The 17437-nt window shown below is 43.8% G+C and overlaps 1 protein-coding gene across 1 annotated transcript in view; it reads left to right on the top strand.

Annotated features, from left to right (window-relative positions):
* EEF1A2 (eukaryotic translation elongation factor 1 alpha 2) overlaps window positions 1-17437 on the top strand; it is a 36526-nt gene that overhangs the window by 5593 nt on the left and 13496 nt on the right. The window contains exons 3-4 of the mRNA XM_038750431.1: window positions 323-502; window positions 5622-5918. Coding sequence (XP_038606359.1) covers window positions 323-502; window positions 5622-5918 — 477 coding nt within the window. The remainder of the gene's footprint in view (window positions 1-322; window positions 503-5621; window positions 5919-17437) is intronic.

Raw genomic sequence — 17437 nt, 5'->3', positions numbered from 1 at the left:
GTGAAACAATAGAAACACAAAAACAACTTCAAAGGTGACAAAATGTACAAAGGAAATAGAGTATTTGGGCTGAAGGAGCAGAGGTAGCAAAATTGATAGTCTGGATATTTTAGTGTGGGGTGAAACAAGGTAAGGGGATTTTTCTTTTTTGCCACATGATCCCTCAGTTGATCACATTTGTTAGCAAAAAGACAAGACCACCATTTCCCTTGTGAATCTGTGGCTCCATCATGAATTCACTCACTGATTTAATAGGACTTACTCCATTTTACTTGCATCTCAGGGTCTTTTGGTCTTTTATTTCCTACTGGTTATCTGCTAGATGGGGAAAGGCTCCTTTAAATATGCCTGGGTCCTGGACAAGCTGAAGGCTGAACGTGAACGAGGCATCACCATTGACATTTCCCTCTGGAAGTTTGAGACCACCAAATACTACATTACCATCATTGATGCCCCTGGACACAGAGACTTCATCAAGAACATGATTACTGGGACATCCCAGGTGAGTACAGATTCTGTGGAAAGAGTGAGCCAGATAGAAAACATGCTGCATTATAAATTCTGGAACATATTTCAGTTTCAAAATCCTGGAAAGCAGGGACTGATACAGGCTTATAACCCAAGCCCATCTTTTAAGAGTCACATTGGAGGTTGAGAGGATAAATGCTCTTTGTGGGCAGGGACTGTGTCTACCAACTCTGTTATATTGTACTCTCCCAAGCACTTAGTACAGTGCTCTGCACACAGTAAATGCTCAATACATGATTGATTGCAATACCCTGTGTGGGTTAGGCCACAGAAGGAAATTTATTGATGGCAGGATTAAAATTCAATGATTTGTGCCTCTCAGGCAAAATTTCACTGCCAGACTAATTTTTCCAATCCATGAACCAAAACTCCATTTTGTAGTACCAACTTCCCCTGAGTAATGAAACTCCTTGGTTTAGTCTGAGCTTTCTCCATTTCCCAGTATTGAAACCCCTAGGGCCAGTCCTAGGAATGGTTCCCAGGCAGAGCCCAGAGGAAAGGCCAGAGGGGTCTGTGGCATGGAGCTCACAGTTTTTCGCTGCTTGGGGAGGACAGGTGTAAAGACTTTGTGACTGGAAGCAGAATTTATAATCCTTTAGCAGCTTGGAGTTCTGGGTACCTAGTCCCCCATTTAGAATATGACTTGGGCATATTTCGATACTGCTCACTTCCATTTAAGGTTCTGTACTGCTGAGTATCTTGACTCTATAGAAGACTGGGCGTCTGGCCCAGAGACAAGTCAGATGGATAGAAAATGAGTTGACTTGATTCCATGGGCATAATAATGTGCTTCAGGTTTGGCAAGATCCAAAATGCCTTCTTATTTTTCACTGTCATGTGAAGTTGAAAACATGTCCCAATAAGGGTCCATACCTTCCATAGAAGACCATGACTGGCCTCTCTTTCTATGGAAATGAGAACAAAGTCTATCATTTGCCTATGGATTCTCTATCACTTCTCTGAAGGGATTTCTGTATTCCCTAACTGGCCAGTTTTCTGCCTAAAATAATGATCAGGGAAACAACCACTGAAAAATTGAGGCAGTTGGGCCAATCGATCCATGCAGCACCTGTCTAGGAAGTGTTTAGTCCATAGGATTTGAGGAGAGGAGAAAGAAGTCTGGAAAGTCTATTTCTCATACAAAAAGAAGAGTAGGTTGAATCTGCTCTAGCCAGCCGACTGCCTCATCCTATCTGTCAGAAGTGGAAAAGGTTATCTCCTTCCTCTCCCTTCTCTCCCCACAACCACTACAAATGAGGTAGGTTTTTTAAAAAAGAAAATACCAGTACATAATTAGCCCTCTTTGGTTAATAGTGAAGGCAGCTGATAACGGGAGAAAGCAAGGTTTCACGAGCCTGCCCTTCCAAAGCAATATTGATGCTTCTGTGTAGAGAGACATTTTCAGTTCAGTTTAAGTTCATCTTGGTTTTGTGTAGGAAGGATCAGAAGGAAGCAGGAATCCTTGTATTGGAGAGAGAATTCCTACTCTCTTTTTGGATCTAAGAAGTTCTCAAGACATTCCCAGCTTTTAAAGAGCCACAGGGGCAGATTCTCTGACAAGGAGCTTAAGAAGAGTGGCATTTCCTTCTTGATTCTCTTTATAACTGCTTATGGAGAAGGTTCAGTGCAATGGCTCTGAGAATCTGTGGCTCTTAAACTCCTCAGCTACAATCATGAATTTGAGAATTTGCAACTAGGACATCATCTAGTTCCCAAGATCTCCTGCAGCTTTCCACACTCTAATGTGCTTTCTTATCCATTTAGTCAATCCATTTCTGCTCAGTAAAGTTCTTAAAATCAGTGGGATCTGATCCTCTCTTTTTCCATGGGCACAAAATTCCCCCATCCTCTGATAGTGTCATTTCCTGGGTGGGCTCAATGCCCCAAAATATCATGTGGTTTTGAATTTGGGTCTTGCCAAAAAATAGAGGTTCTCAAGTGTAGTCTCCTTCTCCCATGTCTGTCCCTCTTTATGTTGCCTTTATGTCGAGTGTTTTGAAGGAAGCTCTCTTCAAGACTTAGGGACAAATGCCACATTAGATGGGAGAGATTAGGTCGAGATGTAGGAGCCTCAACATTCATTTGCATTGCTGAGGTTCAGTTGAAAGCTTCTGTAGAGATGCTGCCTGAACAGTTGTAAGTGCAGACAGCTCAAGCTGTTGGGAACAGCAGTACATCCCTTGACTGAGCAGGTATTTAATTGATATTATGGAAGGAAACTGAGGTCCACAGCTCAGACCAATCCAGGGAAAGATCAGCATTGTTCCCAGGGGAGATTGTTGAGCCTCCTAGAGCCCAGCAAAGTGGTCCCTACTTTGTCACCATAATTAAAACAACACATCAAAAAGAATAGCCTCTCCCAGGCTCCCGTTCTCACAGAAGAGCTGTTTGCCAGCATTTAATGATGAATAGCACTAACTCTCCTGTAGCCTCTGGGGTCATAAAGAAACAGCATTTACTGAAACTTTGCCTTTGTCTGATTCTTCCACTTTCAAGGTCAGACCCCAAAAATCCACTTTCACTTTTATTTTTTTTTTCCTGGACCCAACAGGGTGAAGCCTAGAAAAAGTCTAGACATAACATCTGATTTCTAGAGTGTGCAGATGGGGTAATAGAGTTAGTGGAAAAGGGAGTAGGTTGTAGAGCTATAGCTCCAAGACCCTATCAATCAATCAATGATATTTATTGAGTGCTTACCATGTGCACTATGCTAAGCGCTTGGGAGAATACAATACAACAGAGTTGGTAGACATGTTCCCTGATCTCTGTCCTCTGGAAATCTGAATTTCAAATCTGAACAAATGTGGCCCAAGCTCCTTGAGGGACCTAGACCATGTGTTGTCTTTCTCAACTCTTATTACAATGTTCTGCACACAGTAAACAATAAATGTTATGACTGCTACTACAGCTACACTTCTCTTTTGCAGGTATCAATTTGGAAAAGGTGTGGGTAGAGGAGGGGAATGGTTGCCAGGGTTTCACTACTCAGATCCTCTCAGCTACAAAGTCCATTTGATCAATCAATCAGTCAATCACATTTATTGCATGATCATTCTGTGATAGAGTTCTGTGGAATTAGTAGACACAATCCTAGCCCTCAAGGAGCTTACAGCCTAGTTGGGATACTTAGTCTACTAAAAACATACTATTTGGGAAGAACCCCAAAGTAAAGGTTGATATTAGGATTGAGTAATTACCTGGAGAAAGGAAGACCCAATTAAGTTGACTTTTATGATTACTTCACATGTGGACACACGGCAGGTTAGTGCAGTGGATCCCATAGGAATGACAAGACAATTTGTTTTCCCTCTTCCAAGATTAGGCCAAAGTTGTCTTTTTTTCACCTTGTCTCTACAAATCCACAAGAAGACATTTGGGGGCTATTAGCCTGACTGCATAAGACCTGGGAATACCAAATCTCCTCGTCAGTGACCACAGTTCCTTCTCACTAGCCTTCTGAATTTGGACTGGGCACCAGAAATGAACAGCTGTGTTCCAAGAGCTGAGGCTTGAAATAGGAAGCTATAAGCTCAGAACTGTAACTTATTTAGCATGTCCCTAGATTACCCTAGTCTGGAGTCTCCCCTTTTTTTCTTAGCATCACATCGAAATGGCAAATCCTTACATATCCGTAAGAGAAGAACCAAAGAATCAGCACCTCGGGCAGCAGCAGCAGGCAACCAAATAGATGTCCAGGGCTAGCAGCCTTCCACAAAGTCTCATTCCCCAAACACCCCCCTGAAGGAACTCAGCCAAAGCAACTTCAGACATTCCTGATGACAAAATGTGTTGGTTGCAAACCAGTTAATTAGTTTACTGAAGGTCTACTGTGGCAAGAGCATCATGCTGAGCGCTTGGGAGAGTATAATAGGGTAAGGTGCCATTCCTGCCCTCAAGTATCTTACCCTTAAATGGAAGTGCTTCAAGTCCCCCTCCCCTCCTCATCCTACCTGACCTCACTAATTTCCTACTACTATTTAGCCATTTCACTTGCCTAATGCCAACCTACTCATTGATTCTTGATCTCACCTGTCTCACGGTTGACCCCTTGCTCACATCCTATCTCTGGTCTGGAATTCTCTCCTCCTTCATGCCCAACAGATGTGATCTTATCATATCTCTCTCACACAACCAACCACCATTTACCCACCCTATCTGCCCTCCCCTCTGGGTTGCCTATGCATTTCAATATTAGCCCCACAGTGCCACAGCACTTATGCACATATCCTTATACTCTGCTATTTCCCCTAGCTGTAATTTATTTTAATGTCTCTTTCCCCAACTAGATTGTAAGGGGCAGGGCAGGGATCATGTCTACCAACTCTATTGTTTTTTAGACTCTTGGTGCTCAAGTAATACCACTGATTGATTGGAATAAGCCTGCAAATGGTTGTGCAGTAAGAAACAAATGGATTCTGTAATATTTTCAAACAGAAATTTGTTTTCTCTCTGAAGGATTAACTGCTGTTGCAAACATTACTGAATTGTATGCAGTGTTAGTTCCTATAACTGTAGGACTAGAAGGGCTATTAAGAAAGAGTCTGGTTCATTTTCTTGCCCGTGAGCAGGACTATAGTTGAGTCATCCCAGAATGACAAGAATCTCTCCAATTTTTAAAATCTCCAGAGATGGTGATTCTATAATCCTTTCAGTCAACCATTTCTTAAAAATAAAAATTTCAGGGGGCTAAGAAAAGTTTCCCAGAACGAAGTTATTAGCTTGCTGCTGTTTTAATGATCCCTTGTGCCATTAAGTAAACGTTACTGAAATCTAGGGCCTGTGGAAATGAGTTCCTCCAGGTTATAGTCATCCCCTTGCAAATAGGTATGACACACCCCCATCTTTGCTTTGTTTTCTATCTTAAGTGGCACAGATTTGCAAGCAGAAAATGAGTTGGCATTTTGTAGCACGGTGGGAGGAGAGCTTTCTTGAGCTAGGTAGGAAGAAATAAGCCTGCCATAAGGAATAGGAATTGTCTATTTGTAATGAGCATCAGAGACCTTGATCTCTAATGAGAATGCTCAGAAAAAGGGAGTTGTGGAAGGGAGACAAAGATGACTATGCTTTTCTTTTGTTTCTCTTCTCCCATCCAGGCTGACTGTGCAGTCCTAATTGTGGCTGCCGGCGTGGGTGAGTTTGAAGCTGGAATCTCCAAAAATGGGCAGACTCGTGAACATGCCCTATTGGCTTACACCCTGGGGGTGAAACAGCTCATTGTGGGGATCAACAAGATGGACTCCACAGAGCCCCCCTACAGCGAGAAGCGTTATGATGAAATTGTCAAGGAGGTCAGCGCCTACATCAAGAAGATTGGCTACAACCCTGCCACAGTCCCCTTTGTGCCCATTTCTGGTTGGCATGGAGACAACATGTTGGAGCCCTCTCCTAACGTAAGTTGCTTTCTAACTGTGTGCTCCTGTGGAGGATTTCTCAGGTCACGTCAGATGGAGATCAGACAAGAGAGAGGGGAGTGTGTTTTGAACTAAATTTCAGTTCATGTTCAAGTTCACTCACCCATGCTCAGGTGCATGAAAGACATCAGCCTGATGGTCCAGGCTGAAATAAAGGCAGTCTTTATATAGGACCTGCTCTCCCAGCAGGCTGGATTGCATGGATATGATGCCAGTCAAGTGGGAAAATGCACTATGGTTGTTCTGGGATGGAGTTAGGGGCTTTAAGTTGGAAGTGCAGTATTCAAACCAGAAAAATCAGCTTTCAATTTGAAAAGTAGGGTCACTTCCACTTGTGGAAGCTAGCATGTTGCCCAATATTTTAATGGGTTGAATGAAAAACAGGCCAATGATTCTAAACCCTTCACTTAATTTTAAGTCCTACCCACAAAGGCCCCAAATACACAAAAACACTCTTTGACAGGCGATCGACCCACGGTCATGGCTTGACAAGAAAGGGCTGGGTTAGGAGACTCTCAAGAAGAAAGACTCTGTGTACTCTCTGGATTAACACTGGGTGGATGTTGGAGTGATATTCTCCCCACTCCTCCATCCACCAGGGCTTGGTAAAATCAGAATTGCATCATTCCCTGGACTGAATGGCTTCCTTATCCTACACTCAGAGTCTCCAAATCAATTAGGATAAACTCGTTATTGCACATTAAGATCCGACTTAATCGGACTGGACCTTGAAAATGGGCCAATGAAATATCACTAACAAGAAAGAAAGGACCGATTCTTCCTCATCTATTTTCTAGAGCCACCTAAAAGCCTAGTTGAAGTAACCACATTGAGGGAATTTTTTTGATATAGCTATCTTACATCAAAGACATGATAATAGATGCCTCTATCTCTCTAAATTCTGAATCCGAGATATCAGAGAGGTTTGCATCAGTTGAAAAATTAACCCCAAATTTAATCAGTGAGAATCCTTTCCCCTGGAATTGTAGGGTTCTGGGACCCTTCATTCAAATGATTCGGGGAGATCAGAGCACCCAGATTCAACCAGGACCAATTCCAGAGTCCTTTTCTCGTGCAAATAAGATGAGATCTAAAAGGTCACCAGTTGCTGGGGTGGGAAGATGATCCTGAATAATTCTCCCAAGAATAGCTCAGAGGCACACTTGCCTGGAGGACTTAAATGAACCTTGTTCTCCAAAAAAGTTCATCCCAGAGGCCGTCCTGCGAAATCAGGCTGGAAGTCGGCTGAAAACTTCATGCTTTCTTTGTTGTGGTGAGTAAAATCTTGAAGTTTCCAGCCGACTTCCAGCTTGATTTCACAGGCACTGGAGTGATAAGCTGAACTTCAGATCTGCTTGAAGCAAATGTAATGGCTGGTTGAACGATTTTCCCCAAATCTGCCTTAATCCTACGCAGCAGCCTTAGCAACATCTCACATGCCTTCCAGTTTCCAGTAAGAGGATTTGGTCACATTTCAGTCAGTGGGGACTCAAAGGCTGGTGCACCCAGGGATTTTGCTGTGAGTTTGGGCCTTCTGATTGGCCTGGGTGCCTGCCTGATACCTTCCTTCTGAGGTTTCTGGTGACATCATTGCTTCCCTCACCTGACTGCCAGTGGAATTGGACTCTAGGGGGTCTCTGCCCTTAGATCCCAGGGTGGGGTCAGAGGCTGTGTATTCAAAACTCATGAACTTCTGGAAGCAGCGAGGCTAGTGGAAAGAGCACGGACCTGGGAATCAGATTCTAATTCTGGCTCCTACATTTACATCAGTGTGACATCGGGCTTAACTTCTCTGTGTCTCAATTCCCTCATCTGCAAAATGGGGATTCAAAACCAGTTCTCCCTCCTACTTAGACTCTGAGCCTCCTGTGGAACCTGTTAATCTTCTATCTCCCCCAGTGTTAGGTACAATGCTTGGCACATAATAAGTGCTTAAAATATAACACTATTATTGTTATTATTATTATCATTTTTCTGTCTGTCAATCAGAGAGATTCCAGGGTCATCGGGGCAGACTCAGAGGCAGAACTAGTGGTTTGTGACTCTGGAAAGAATGATCTTGTTTTATGGTACAGTCCCCACCAACATAAAGTTGGCTGGCATCTCATGTTGGATTTGCCCCCTGAACATTGAGGCAAAGACTGGAATTTTCCACAGGAAAATATTTTACAAAATATATGCTGGATCCGTTCAGTCATTGTCCGAATCCCCTGGGATTTTCAATTATGTTGTCTGTTTCCTGAGACTTTATCTTGGAGAGTACTGCTTCCAAAGGTTTCTGGCATTTTCCAGACTCGACTACTTCCCCAAGCGGGGACTGCGGTAGGGCTTTGCGTTGCAGATGCCTGAGACTTGTCTCGCCAAAGCAATTACATCAGCTCCTACGAATTAGAGATGCTTTGCATCTTGGATTTGGGGGGTAGGTCAGGGCTCCTCTGGATAAGGGAGTGGAGCTGTGTATGTAAATGACCCGAGTGAATCCCCTGCCTTTCTGGAGAGCAGGGAGGAGGTTCTCACACCCTTCAGATTTAGCAGCCAGAGGGAGGGAAAGAGGAAAAAAAACAAGTAGCGGTTTCCATAGTGCTCTGAAGGGGCAGTGGACAGGAGCCAGCTTCTGAGTCACAGGGATTTTTATTTTCTAGTGCGTGTGTTTCTAGGGGATTGGGCTCTAGGGTGACTTGGCAGAATGCAGCTGACGCTCTCCGCAGAACCATCTTCTGCATCCACCTGGCCCAGTGATCGTCTCACTTAAAATACGAGACTTGAGCTAGGACCTCTGAAAGAGCAGAAAAAGCCCCACGGAGGCCGCTGCCCTTTCGGAAAGCTCGGCGAGGTTTCATTTTATGCAGTGTAAAGTCATCTGGCAAGCAGCGATGCAGGCAGCCCGACTCTGGGGATAATAATACCTGAACGTTGATTATCACCATGCAGACAGAAACAACAGGGTAGCCCATATGTGAAATCCCACTGAGACCAAGTGGTGGGGAACCAATCTCAAATAAGTCCTGGGGCAAGGTTTCATGTCAAGCCTCCTCCTTTGCTACCCTCCACCTTCCTGTTTCCTGCTCCAGTTCCCTCAGTCGCTGAGCTTGAGTGGGAGAGGAGAAGAGCTCTAATGCAGGGCTTCTGGGTTATTCTTCAGTCCTACAGATACCTTGCAGGGGCATATTCAAGACTCAATCATAGTGGTCCTGGAGGTTTAAGACCCCATTTTTCATGGCCCAAGGAACATAATAATAACAATAATAACAATCTGGTATTTTTAAGCACCCACTTTGTGCCTGGCACTGTACTAAGCCCTGAGGTGGTTACAATTATTATTATTGTATTTGTTAAATGCTAAGCGCTGGGGTGGATACAAGCAAATTGGGTTGGACACAGTCCCTGTCCCCTGTGGGGCTCACAGTCTCAATCCCCATTTACAGATGAGGAAACTGAGGCACAGAGAAGTGAAGTGACATCCAAGGTCACAGTGCAGACAAGTGGCAGAGCCGGGATTAGAACCCACAGCCTTCTGAGTCCCCGGCCCGGGCTCTATCCATTATGGCATGCTGCTTCCCCTCGCCTTGCCTCTGAGCCTGCAGGGCCTGGGGCAGCCATTCCAGCTGCCTCAGTGAAGTCCCATCTCTGAAAGCCATATTCCTGTCAATAAGTCAGTCAACCAGTTGTATCTGTTGAGTGTATACTGGGGATAGGGCATGACGGTGGGTGTTCGGGAGTGCAATAGTGTAGTAGATCCTGCATGTGGTCTATCTTACCTCTTTGAGTATATCAAAGGATACATACTTAGGGCTGTTATCAGCCTTTATTTCCTCCTAGAAATCCCGCAAGATCCCCAGTCTGTAGTCTGCATCCTGGTATGGGCATGAAGGGATCCCCAAATTGTGTTTCTGGGAAGTTGCTTTCCTCCACCTTTGTAACTTGGATTATTATCAGTTGCTTGAGTGTCCCCTACTTTGAAGGATATGTAAATTATGTAAGATAGAGCTATGTAGGATGACTAGAATGTGGTGGAGAATTGTATGGGTTTACCTACCTTTGCCCCAAATTATCCCCTAAAGCTGAACCTCCCGACTCATAATATGGAGGAGAATCAAATGCCTAAATGTTATCTTGAGGCATGTGCAGTGAAGCATGTCATTGCCTGTTCAAGGAGTTTCTGGATTTCTACTGTATCCAACCGAGCTTGCATAAGGGCTCGTGACATAAGAACATATGGCAGTGTGGAACAGGCCCTGTGACATTGACTGCATGCAATTTGAATGATCTTGAGGAAGGTTTTATGTATTTTTCACAAAGTCACAAAGCACTACCACACAGTGATCCAAAAGGTGCCCATTCCTTATAATCATATTTTAAAGGCTTATTTTGCCCCAAATTATCTGCCAGGATTGCCTGACCTTCTCTTTGTTAATCTTTTCCTTCAAAAAAATCCAGGAGTTGAAGGGTTAAATGAGAACTGTGTGTTTGAATTCTCTTGAATTCAATAACAGATTTGACTACCTGAGGTCCTGGTAATATCAGGGCATTTGGGATTTTTGAAATCCAGATTGCTAAGTGAGGAAACACTATCCTCTTTTTGCTCTAATTATCCCTGGGTTTTTTCCACATTTCCTCGTAAAGTAAGGGAGCTCTGTGAGTCTGTCAGCGAAATCTGGTTTCGCGGAAAGGATTAAGATGACACATGCACTTAAATAAGGCTGAATTTTAACTCTCACATCTTCAATTTTGAAGCTGATTATCGGTCAACATTCGTATGAGAAGCAGCATGGCCTAATGGAAAGAGCACAGGCCTGGGAGTTAAAGGACCTTGGTCCTAATCCCAGCTGTGCCCCTAACTTGCTGTGTGACCTTGGGCAAGTCATTTTATTTCTTTATGCCTCACTTCCCTCATGTGAAAAAATGGAGATTCAGTAGATTCATTCATTCATTCAATCGTATTTATTGAGCGCTTACTGTGTGCAGAGCACTGTACTAAGTGCTTAGGAAATTCTCTCTCCTACTTAGAATGTGAGCCCATGTGGGACCTGTTTATCTTGTATCTACCCCAGTGTTAGTACGGTGCCCATAGTAAGCTTTAACAAATAATTCTATTATTGTTGTTATTATTTCTTGGATGTCTGCTATTTGCTGAGCATTTTCTAGGCAGTGAGAGTAACAGGCTCAGTCTCTGCCTTCAAGGACTTTAAATCTAATGGAGGAGACGGCAGGCACAGAGCGGGTACCTATAAATGGGAACATGATACAACAAAAGTAAGCAAAAAAACAAGTATCTAAACTTACATGATTATAAGGGCCAGGGGTGGCTGATGGATTGGCATGACCATGGAGGTGAGTTCCAATCAGGGAATGCCTCCTGGAGAAGGCTTTGAAAGTGGGGAGGGATATTTGGGGGCAGATTTGAGTGGGAAAAGAGTTCCATGCAGGGGAAAGTATGTAATTCTAAACTACTGCACTGGATTCAGCCATTAGGTTCTATGGATACCAAAGTAGGCTGGGTGGGGCTAGTACAAAGAGCAGATTCAACTGGAACTTTGGCTCTGGTGTGGGTGAGAAGGTCCATAGGGAGGTGGTGGAAGCTTGGTTGGATTTGGAAGAGAGCCAAAGTTGGATGAAAACTGGCCCAGAACTCATGGAAAGAGGACACGTATGTGTGTGTGTGTGTGTTTGTGTGTGTGTTACACACATGGTTCTGTACAGGCAGATCAGTCCCCTGAACTATCGGGTCTAGGAGCTGTAGAGTCTAGGGGAGCAACTTCTTCACATCCACGGCAACATGAAAAGTGTGGCGTAGAGAATTGGCATAGGCTAGTAGAGAGAGTTTGGGCCTGGGCATCGAGGACCTGGGTTCTAATGCCAGTTCCAGAACCAGCTTCTCTGTGACCTTGAGCAAGTCATTTAATTTCTTGGGCCTTCCTTTTCCTCATCTGTAAAATGTGGGTAAAATACCTGCTTGCCCTCCCCCTTAGATTGTGAGTCCCATGTGGAACAGGGAATGTGCCTGCTTGGATTATCTCGTATTTCCCCCAGCATTTAGATACAGTGCCTGGCACATAACAAGGGCCCAACAAATACCACAGTTATTAACATCTACCAGATATGAACCTGGATCCAATTCTGCCTGCACTTGAACTCATTTTCAGGCTGGCTTGGCACTTGGATGAGCAAGTGGACTGGAGCCAGGCAAGACCGAGACAGGGCGGACCAATTTAGTCCAAGCCCCAGATTTCCAGTCTGCACAGGGCCAATTTCACATGGTATATGAGAGATATAGCTTTCCTGTCCCCCTGGCATATGGGGAAAGGACTGGCCTGTGAAGCAGGAGTCTTTCATTCCAGGCAACACATGCTCATTCTCAGATTTCTCATGCTTCTTGCTTCTTACTTTTAAGTACTTTGCATGTCTTAAGCTAAATGGGTTCACCAACCAACCTATTATAGCATATAAATAAAATTGGCCCTATGGTTGCTGGAGATTAGTAATAATTAAATGTGTAAAAGGATCATCCCCCAGAACAATTTATTTTTGGCAGGTTTGGTTTTAAGGCTCCCTGCAGCCAAATTCATTCATTTATTCATTCAATCGTATTTATTGAGTGCTTACTGTGTGCAGAGCACTGTACTAATGCCCAGCATTCCCCTCTACAAATATGCTTTGAGAGCAAAGGCACCACCTGAGCTCCCTTGTTCCAGAACCGGATTTTGGTTTCGCCTTTGACTTGGGGGAGTGCTTAAAGTTGCTCCCTGGGGAGCAAGATCCATTCCCACCTCTGAATCTGGGATATGTATAAGGGCTGGGGATAGAGCTGGGATAGGGCCCATTCTCAGGAAGAGACAAAAGACACTTACTCCATGTGCATTCTGCTTAGAGAAGTGGAAGCATTGGCCCTATCCTGGGGAACAGCTCCATCAACCTATCTCCCAGGGAGAGGAGAAAGGAATTGTTGGGGCTCTAAAACTGGACAGAATCTTGACAGGTCTTCTAGGCCAGCCTCGCCCCATGGAAGGACTGGGCCATCATTCCACATTACCATAGCTGATTGGAAAACGGTGAGAGGTAGAAGGGTGCTGGGAAGGAGAGGAGAAAGTTTTGGGGAGCAAATTCAAGGCTTCTGTAGATTCTGGGGCCAAGCTTGGCATCAACATTTTATATGACAGGACAAGGAGTAGATTGGGCCAGATTTTACTTTATTTTACAGGAAGAGACATCTGATGGATGATATCTGACTGAGAACTAATTCACTGCAGTGTAGACAGTCCCCTGGGGCTGCTGATGCAAAGTCAGGAGTCACTGCTGAGAATCACAGGACCGCCAAATTCCTACCTTTTGGGGGATACATTTTTCCCTGTTTAGTTATAAACCAAAGCATCTATTGGCTATCCTTAGGCTTTAAGTCTCAGGACTCAGAATTCATTTTAAATCTACATCCCATTTCCTACTCTTTAAAATCATGAACTCACACATACATGCACACACACACACACAAACACCCAGTTTCTCAAATTAGCCTACTGTAATAGTACACCTCTGCTTCTGACTCCCCTCGGGTCTTTCCATTTCTCTGTGAGTAGAAATTTGTCCTTCTAAAGTCCTTCTGTTCTCCCACAGTTCAGCATCCCACAGTTTTGTGCAGGGAAGGCAATGCAAAGGGATCATCTTAGTGAAGGAGATGGGCTTTCCCAGAGGCTTCGAAATGGCTGTAAGAAGCTGCTCAATGTGTCATGAACTGGGTCATCGTCTGGTTTAGGGACAATGGTTCTCCATTCTGAAATTTGTAACAATGGGAACAATAGGAGCATCTTTAAGTCTATTGATTAGAAAGTCAAGACAGTTTTTCCCATGTTTCTTAAAGCTTCATGTTTTTAGCTCAATATTCTCCATCTCCGATCCATCGCGAGCACTGGCACCCCAGGTGGGTTCTGAATATAATTTGGATAAATGTATTCCAGTTGGGAAATCGTGCATGTTAAATAAAATAATAACAGCTCAGAATACTAAGTATTATCAGTCAGTCAAGTAATAAAATTAATTGAGTACGTACTCTGTGCTTGGGAGAATACAACAGAATGAGTAGATGTGATTCCTGCCCTGCAAGACATTACAATCTAGTGGGGGAATAAACATTGAAATAATTTATGGATAGGCAGATGGAAGAAAAGTGGATATGAATATGTTAGTGCTTAAGTAAAGGTCTATATAAGATATTTGCAGAAGTTCTTCATGTGGTTGTCAGTACGCAGCTGAGCTATTTGAAGCAGAATTGTTGAAGTGGTAGTTGCTGGGATAAAAGCTGGGGAGAGTAGAAATTAACTGGGGAAGGCCTATTGAGGAGATGTGACCTATAGCTTTGTAGAGGGGGAAATGTACGAAGAAGGTATCAGTGTGTGACCTTAAGGGAAATTTCACCCTGTGGGCTCTATTTCCTGGATTGAGAATAACTAATGTCCTGTCATATGATTTAAGAATAGACTAACCTATTGATTCGTTTGAAACCCAAAACACAGATCATTGTTTTCAACTTCCACACAGATCCCTTCCCTCTTATAGGTGAGCTGGGAGAATAAGGTGGGGGTGAGGTATGACAAGAGGAGGAGCGAATAGTAAACGCTCAATAAATACGATTGAATGATTGAATAGGGGAGAGTTGGGGGTTACAAGTCCCAGAATGTTCTGGGCCTAAATTCAGTGTGTACTGAGCATGCTCTAGCCTGGATATAGAAATCCAACCATTTAAGTCTCTAGGGCTCAGTTCTGGTAGTTTGACCAATTTAGCCAGGGCAGTTACAAATCCAGAACATTTGCATATTTTTCTAAAATTACCCATGAAAGACGACTTACCAAAATAAGGGAGTAGCCCAGTTAAACCAGGATCTTTGGATATCCTACATAATGCTATCTATGCATTTCATAGAATTTTCATCAGGAAACAACATCTCAGAAAATTACATTTAACTCTAGGGCAGTGTTACCTCATGGAGCTTTCAAGATGTATATTTATCAATAAATCAATGAAATTTATTAAGCATTTACTGTGTACAGAGCTTTACACCAAGCATTTGGGAGAGTACAATAGAGTTAGTAGGCAATACCTGCCATCAAAGGAGATCCTTTGTTTGCTAAAAATGGAGTTAATTTAGGTAGCCCATGTTGGTCTTTGATACACTGAGCATGGAAGTTTCTCAAGTCCATCTGACCTGTGTTAGCTGTAAGATTAGAAGCAGCATGGCGTAGTGAGTAGAGCACAGGCCTGGGAGTCTATTTGTCTCTATTTGTTGCTGGATTGTACTTCCCAAGTGCTTGGTACAGTGTTCTGCACACAGTTAGTGCTCAATAAATCCAATTGAATGAATGAATGAATGAATGTCAGAATCTAATCCTGATTCCACACTTCATTCATTCATTTATTCAATTGTATTTATTGAGTGCTTACTGTGTGCACAGCACTGTACTAAGCGCTTGGGAAGTACAAGTTGACAACATATAGAGACGATCCCTAACCAACAGTGGGTTCACAGTCTAGAAGGGGGAGCCAGACAACAAAACAAAACATATTAACAAAATAAAATAAATAGAATAAATATGTACAAGTAAAATAAATAGAGTAGTAAATATGTACAAACATATATGCATATATATAGGTGCTGTGGGGAGAGGAAGGAGGTAAGGCGGGGGGAGGGGGAGGGAGAGGAGGGGGAGAGGAAGAAGGGGGCTCAGTCTGGGAAGGCCTCCTGGAGGAGGTGAGCTCTCAGTAGGGCTTTGAAGGGAGGAAGAGAGCTAGTTTGGCGGATGTGCGGAGGGAGGGCATTCCAGGCCCGGGGGAGGACGTGGACCGGGGGTCGACAGCAGGACAGGCGAGAACGAGGCACGGTGAGGGGGTTAGCGGCCGAGGACTGGAGGGTGCGAGCTGGACTGTAGAAGGAGAGAAGGGAGGTGAGGTAGGAGGGGGCGAGGTGATGGACAGCCTTGAAGCCGAGAGTGAGGAGTTTTTGCCTGATGCTTAGGTTGATTGGTAGCCACTGGAGATTTTTATCTGCTATGTGACCTTGGGCAAGTCACTTCACTTCCCTATGCCTCAGTTACCTCATCTATAAAATGGGGATTGAGACTGTGAGCCCCATGTGGGACAGGTACTGTGTCCAACTCGATTTGCTTGTATCTACCCCAGTGCTTAGTACAGTGCTTTGCACATAGTAAGCGCTTAACAAATACCACAGTTATTATTTGAGCCATCACCTGGGACTATCACAGGACTGGAGTCAGGGCTGGGCCTGGCTCGCCTAGAAGAATCCCAAGCAGTGAGGTTTTCTTTTTCAATTTGGATCAACTCAACCGGAAACTGCAGGGTCAGGAGGTATTTGGGGAGAATTGGAGCATAGCCTGGAAAGTGCATCGGGTGGAAAAAAACATGACTTGTGGGTATTTATGTGCTTATCAACCTGGAAAGAATAAAAGCAAGTGACTTTGCAAATTCATGCACATGTATTATTTATGAGTCAACAGTTGAGGCATTTTTTTTGTAAAAAGAATGCAAGAGGAGTCATCTAAACAAGAATTTTTTAATGTGGTTATTATTATGGTATTTGTGTGCTGAGATTTGTGCAGATACGTGATAATCAGATAAGATACATGCCCTGTCCAAACAGGGCTCATTCCTAAGAGGAAGGGAGAGCAAGTATTTTAGCACCATTTTACAGATGAGGATACTGAGGCACAAAGAGGTTAATGACTTGCTTAAACTCTTGTATCAGGTCAGTGGCCGAGCTGAGATGAGGACCTGGTTCTCCTCACTCCCAGTTCCAATTCATTCATTCATTCATTCGATCGTATTTATTGAGCGCTTACTGTGTGCAGAGCACTGTACCAAGTGCTTGGGAAGTACAAGTTGGCAACATATAGAGACAGCCCCTACCCAACAACGGGCTCACAGTCTAGAAGGGGGAGACGGACAACAAAACAAAGCATATTAACAAAATAAAATAAATAGAATAGTAAATATGTACAAGTAAAATAAATAGAGTAGCGGGGGTTGACGGCGGGAATGGCGAGAACAAGGCACAGTGATCTTTCCACTAAGCCACCCTGTCATCATCATCATCATCAATCGTATTTATTGAGCGCTTACTATGTGCAGAGCACTGTACTAAGCGCTTGGGAAGTACAAATTGGCAACATATAGAGACAGTCCCTACCCAACAGTGGGCTCACAGTCTAAAAGGGGGAGACAGAGAACAAAACCAAACATACTAACAAAATAGAATAGATATGTACAAGTGTCCTGATGCTTAAGATTGGGAAGGCAGCGTGCGCACTGCAGATGTTGGAGTGACATGGACAGGGCTAGACCTTGAGGATCCTCTCACAAGGAAATAGCTAGAAGTCCTTCAAATGGGTAGATCTAGTCTAGCCTCAACCTCCTGTTTCATCAGAGTCCCTGGATAATAGCTTCCTCTGAAACTGTAGAAACTGATGCTGGGAACAGCTTTAATCAGTCACTGTAT

Source organism: Tachyglossus aculeatus, chromosome 8 (assembly GCF_015852505.1).
Source record: "Tachyglossus aculeatus isolate mTacAcu1 chromosome 8, mTacAcu1.pri, whole genome shotgun sequence".
In the NCBI taxonomy this organism is placed as follows: Eukaryota; Metazoa; Chordata; class Mammalia; order Monotremata; family Tachyglossidae; genus Tachyglossus; species Tachyglossus aculeatus.
Note: the sequence above shows the minus strand (reverse complement) of the source record. Positions and strands in the feature narration are given on the sequence as shown.